General features: G+C 31.2%; 1 protein-coding gene across 1 annotated transcript; it reads right to left on the reverse strand.

The window, feature by feature from the left end:
• Nucleotides 1–3688: 3688 nt before the first annotated feature.
• Nucleotides 3689–5718, reverse strand: LOC101499877 (zinc finger protein CONSTANS-LIKE 16). The gene is made up of 2 exons (XM_004497038.4): nt 4435–5718; nt 3689–4107 (listed from the first exon to the last, which is right to left on the reverse strand). Exons 1-2 carry the CDS (start codon nt 5521–5523, stop codon nt 3859–3861), a joined length of 1338 nt encoding a protein of 445 aa, XP_004497095.1. The 5' UTR covers nt 5524–5718; the 3' UTR covers nt 3689–3858.
• Nucleotides 5719–6468: the final 750 nt, after the last annotated feature.

A 6468-nucleotide genomic window follows, 5' to 3' on the forward strand; every position in this document is an offset into this window, starting at 1 on the left:
TATATATATATATATATATATATATATATATATATATATATATATATAAAAAAAAACCTATAGTTAAAAAATTAGTAATATAATATATAGGTTATATTAATTATAATTGTTGTGTACATGTGTCTCCCCAGCGCAGCAGTACACTCAAGTTGTTTATAGTTAGCAACGATATTTTAGTGGATTAAATCAAGGCATGAATTTGAGAGTTGTGAATTGTTGTAAGTACTTGTACAAAGTGATGAATACAAATAACATAATCATTTTGCAATTTTGTATTGGTTCTTTTATCTTTTCAAAAGTAAACATTGTCAGCGGGACATAATCAACAATAATATAGATTAAATTAATTAATAGATATACTACTCCTTGCATTCCTAACCTACGATATCAATTTTTATGATTAACCTTAAATATAAGTATTATTAGTATTTAAGTAATTGGACTCAAAATAAGCTTAAGGAAAGCTTAATTAGGAGTACCAAAATTCAAAACCCTAACAAAAAAATTTATGCAAAATATTAGTTTTAATTTTAATAATAATAATAATTATAGAAAATATAATAAACAATTACTTTTATAATAAAAAACATTGTACATAGCACGATGAGTGACGCAACGATCATGAGATTAAACATTGCACTTGCATTTTAACTTATGTTTGTTTTTATGGCCAAAACAAAGCAAACGCACGCCGGTAGTCAAGCAACAAAATATAACTTCCTTAGTTTTATGCCATAAATATATTGGGACGTTTCCAAGCGAGTTATTAATCTAAAGGAGCATTAATGTGTTATGTGACTAAAAAAAAGTTAGTTGTTTTTATAATTAGTGTATTTTGTGGTATCAATGACAATATTAAAAAAAATTACTAAAAAATTTATGGCAAGTTGTGGATCCAATTTGACTAAATATTCAGACGAAAATAAATGAAAAGTTAAAAAAAAAAGTACTTCTATTTTTTTTCAAATACCAAATATTTAAAATAAAAATAAAAATATACTAATAAACCTAGGAGGAGGAAGGAGTCAATCAACTTTCTTAAACTGAGGCGACTTCATAATATGCCTAACAATGGACTTCCTTAAAAGGGAGGGAAACCAAGGCAAAAAAAAGAGAGTAGTGCATTAGAAATTCTATAAGGACTCATAGAACCTACAAAGAGCTAACATTTAAGAGTACCAATATTTTGACTTAAGGCTTCTCTATAAAGCTTATCAATAATTTACATGAGTGGTTGAAGGTTTCTTTTCGTGTCCTTAATTACCAAAAATCATAATATTATTAGCGTAGAGCAAATGAGAGGTCGTTTGGCAACCCCTCGGGCCAGAAATACGAAGGATATACCTTTGATTGTTCAACATTGAAATCATTCTACTATAAAAGTTGTTCTTAAATCCGACTATACTTGCATGATACTCCTCCTCAGGTATTTTGAATACAATGGCATCTCCCTTGATGCAAGGAGTAGGAAGTTGACTGATTTCAATGCTACATGAATTGCTCAAAGCATCAGCAAAGGTTAAAGGGATTTGTTGTGACATTAATGGAAGGGGTATGATGTGGTGTGCCATCACCAAATAAAGTCTACTGGCGAATAAGGGCATGTACCTCCATAGGAGGCAGACAAACCTTTGTGGAGAGTGGCTACAAAACCCTAGCAAGTTAAGTAAGAGTGATCTTGTTATCAAAATATGTATTATGTCATTAGACTATTACAAAACATTTAATAATTTATAAACATTGATAATACATAACTAATATTTTGTAAGTATTAATCAGTATTTAATAATTTGTAAACATTGATAATACATAATAAATATTTTGTAAGTATTAATCAGTATTCGATTATTTGTTGGTATCATTTTTGTCTTGGAAGTACTTATCAATTTATCTTCTTTAAGTTTAAATGGGATGTTGTGGGTGGTCTACGTTAAGTCAACTAGTCTTATAAACACAAATTTACCCATTTGAAAACATTTAATTGGTGATTTCTTCTCCATTAAAACTAGGAAGGCCATTTTGAATTTCAATATAAGAATCACCCTATTTTCTTTTTATCTTTGATTTGGAAGAGGGAAGATCCGTTTAGATCACCAAACACATTTTTAAAAGATTGTGAACCAGCTAAAAATATGTGAACGTCCTTAGTTGATTTGGACAAAGTTCATTGGAACACCTTTTTTTAGTGTTGTCTTCAATAGATGGTTGCAATTCAACTTGAGAAATCCAATTGCGGGATTAGTGGTATTGGCCTATTCTATTTGTCTCCATGGCTTTGGTTTGACAGGAACAAACTTATCTTTTAAAAAATCTACTATTCTTCTAAGTTTTTCTTGACTATTTTGACGGCCAATTGGATAATAACCATCATTTGTTATCGTTGGAAAACCCCCCCACTTGAAACGAAAACATATACTCATATTTATCTCTAGTTGTTGTCTTTTTAGAAATTTTTGTTTCTTTTTATTGGTTATATTTAAATTTCAAAATGATATTAAATGCTGTTTTGTCAAAACTATTCATATTTATTTATTGCAGAGAAATAAATGAGTTGAAATAACAAATAATTATGATTAATATAGAAAAAAAGATGAAATAATTTAAAAACAAAAGTAATTTTTTTGTAGTTTGATTAATTTATGTATACAACTTTAAAACGATAATTAAAAATAAACAAATTTAGTATATTTATTTTTTTGACTAAAAATATTGTATTTTACTTGAATTCTTTTAATCTATCAAGATCAGTTATGACTTATGAGGCTGCACACTCAGCCTAATTCTAGAGGACATTCAATTGGTGAATAATTCAATTTTATTTTTAGAATATATCTTGAATTTTGACCACTTTCATATTAAATTTAAAGTTGTTTTTGAGATATTACTTATAATTTAAATATATCTTGAATTTTGACCACTTTTTCATTATTAAAATTTTTCTTTTTTTTTTTTTAAAATTAAAGATTGAATTTTTAAGATTATAATCTGAGCCTCAAATGGTTAAGAGACCCCAAATTCAATTCCTAAATCTAATCCTTACAAATTGAATGTGGAGGGTTCTCATAAAAGAAACAAAAAAAATTTCAACTTTGCTGGGGTCTCATTTGTGATTCTAATGGAAGATTCATCAATGATTCCATTACAATCTTGTCCAAGGCAATTATGTAATGTTGGGCTCTCCGAGTTTAGATTTTTGTTTGGCGAATTGTTCAAAAGCTGAATAATTTTCTTCTCATTATCCAGCTTGATTTTTCTAGTATTGGTAAATCTGGCCAGAATACGCAAAATATTTTTGATACATATTAGGCCATTGAGTGAGCTTTCCACCCAATTTCTCACCCTTAATAGATTTTCTCCATCCAATATGTGTATCGCAAAGCGAACCGCAATTTTTGATTGTCTTGAGAATATGGGTCACCTTAGAAATTGTGCTTTTGTTATTTATATATATTTTTTTAGCTAAAAAGATTCTGGAAATTTCACAAAATGTAGTATTGTACTAGATTTTGCTAACAAGTGTCATACTGGTTTTTATTAAAGAATTTAAAAAAAGAAATAAAAACCATTGTTGTATTCAAAAGATTAAAATTTTAAATTTTAAGGAGATGAATGCCAAACTTGTGAAATTAAAATTTCACTTTTAATATATGTTTTCCAAAATGATACAATTGTAGGTTGAATTATAGAATTGCCTAAATGAACTAAGATTTATTTATCATGTGGAACCAATAAAGCATTTTAGGAACTTAACAAAATTGTTTATATACAGAGAAGTAGGAAATAAAGTAAAACAAAATGAAAACTCATAAAATAGCAAATTATTAGAGGTAGAGCAAAGCAACGAATGCAAGGTGTTATCTATTTTAGCAAAGGAAATGTTGGAACTGCAAAAGAAGCTCTCTTCACAAATCTACCTTTCATTCTGGGTCTCTTCTCTGCATTCAATTTCCTAACCTCGTACCTTATTTTCTTCGAGAACAACCTTGTTCTTCGTTTTTCTCTGTACCTTGAAACCCTTGCCTCTCTCCCTCCGTCTGCCATTACTGGATGGCACTCATATCCACCTAATTCACCGTAAGGATAAAGAACCTCCGTTCCACAAGATCCCTGATAAGAATAATTAATTCAAAACACCACAATCAAGCTTCTCAGTATATGAATTTCATTTATATGGCAATATTATAAATGATTGAGATATATAGAACTTTTTACACCAAGGATATATAACAATTCAATTATTTTTATATTGATTCTGTCATAACTTTATAAAAAGTGACTGATAAAATAATAAATATCAGAAAATTCTTATAAAGTTCTATAATAAATTACAGTGGGACATGCAATTTTTCCAGTAATAATATATATCAGAAAATTAATAAAAGGATTATAAATAGTAAATAAGCATTAAGAAAAAAATTAAGGTAGAAATTATACCGTGCAATCAGGCCAGGTCTCATCAGCATCCAAATTTGGCTTGTCACCAGTAGTCCAGGGACACTTTCGGCCATCCCATGCAATGATTACTGCATCATAATCTAGCTGCAAGGATATCTTCCTTTTCCCCTTATTATTATTATTTTCATTTTGTTCTCCACACTTCCCTATTTCCAACTCAACCTTCTCCTTCACCTCTTCACTTGTTTCATTAGAGTCATCATAATCAAAATTCAACTCAAATGAAGATTCTTTTCCCATCTCAATATTATCTCCCTCAATTTTGTATCCTTCTAAAACAACCACTTCATGGCTCTCTTCATCTTCCACCTTCACCTTCCCCTCACTGTACACCTCACGTTTTGTATCAACCAAACCCAACTCTTCCATCCCTATACACTCATTTTCTAGTCCCCTACCCAATAAACTTTCAACATCAGCTGCAAATTCAGCAAGTTCAATATCAGATGGGAGAATCCCGTGAAAGTTTTCCATCTCATAATTACTATCACCACCCAATTGAACTTTGTTTTCGCTCGTGTTAACATCAGAAGCGAAAGCAGAAGTAACAACTACTGCTCCTGGTCCTCCTTCAGAACGAGGACTAGTACATAACTCGACAACAAAAGGATCAAAAATTGGTACTCGATAAAGAAGCTGCGCCTCATTATCTTCATGAGAAATAGAATTAACCTCATCAAAACCCATTTCGGGGACGAGATGGAACGGATTATAATTCTTCCTCCCCGGAGAGGATGATTTAGTTGTTTGTAAAGTAGTTGAAGCAGAGTATTGTTTCCCATGTCTTGGTGTTCTTGCTTTCTTGGTGAAACCATGGTGCCAAGATGGACCACAATTGATGAATTCACCACTACCACTACCACTACCAGTTGACTTGTACGACGCCGTTTTCAAACGAACCCTTTCATGTCTTCGAGCTAATGAATTAGCCGAATGAACAGAAGAGTCACAAGCTTGACAGAGAAAAGCATCATCGGCAGCACAATACCAACGTGCTCTCTTTGTTATGCAATTATCACAAGCTCTAGCGGTTTTGCCTCCAACCGCGTTAGCCACGTTCTTTGTCATCACACAATTCACCTTCTTTGTGTTTGTTTTTGGATTTGAAAGTTTGAACTATTGAATTTGGTTTTTTTTATTTTTATTTTGTTAACACATTGACAAAAAAGGAGAAGGGGGGAAAACAATAATATTTTGTTAAAGAGAAAGAAAAGGGAGTGGGAGTGTGAGTGTGGTGGAGTGACCCACAAGAAGCGCTTTTGCAGTGTGTATTTAACAGCGAGATATTGTTTGGATTTGTACTTTTGGGACCTCTTCACGTTAAAAGGATTGAGCAATGGGGCCCATAAAGGGTAACACCTTATCTGATTTTTAATTGGTTGAGTTTATAAAGTTGATCCTAATCTATGCCTTCTGATTGGTTAGGTTTCTAATCATAGGGATTTCTTGTGGTGCCCCACATGCTCTGTGGATGAGCATGGAAATTTTTGCTCCCATCTTGAATAAGAAAAAAATTTAATTTTGACTGAGACCGTTTTGTTGGGGTGTTTTTGCTTCAGCGTCATACCTGGGTTACTAATTCCTGAATTTTGTTCTGTGGTCCCCTAATCCATTTTTCTCTATCTTTCTTTTCCATTAACTTTTTTGTTTTGTTTTTATGGCCTTTTTAAACAATTATTTTTGCTTCAACTTTGTGTGACAGTTTAACCAATGTTACATTTCCAGCTAAAATTATATGTTACTTCAATTCGTCTCAGCTTATTACGGATTATGTGTTTTTTGTATAGAAGATAAAGATGCAGCTTAAATACAAATTCCTATTTATCTGGAAGCATCCACCTGCAGTGATTAGATTAGGCAATTTCCAGTAGAAAGTTGGAGAGACGTCAGATATAGATGAGTCGCACAGGGACCATCGCCGCCGGATGTGTAAGAATCATATCAAATACTTTATTAATTCAATGATTTAATTTAATCTAATTAAATTGAATGTTAAATAATTTTTTTTTATAA

The sequence above is a fragment of the Cicer arietinum genome, chromosome 4, assembly GCF_000331145.2.
Source record: "Cicer arietinum cultivar CDC Frontier isolate Library 1 chromosome 4, Cicar.CDCFrontier_v2.0, whole genome shotgun sequence".
NCBI classification, from domain to species: domain Eukaryota; kingdom Viridiplantae; phylum Streptophyta; class Magnoliopsida; order Fabales; family Fabaceae; genus Cicer; species Cicer arietinum.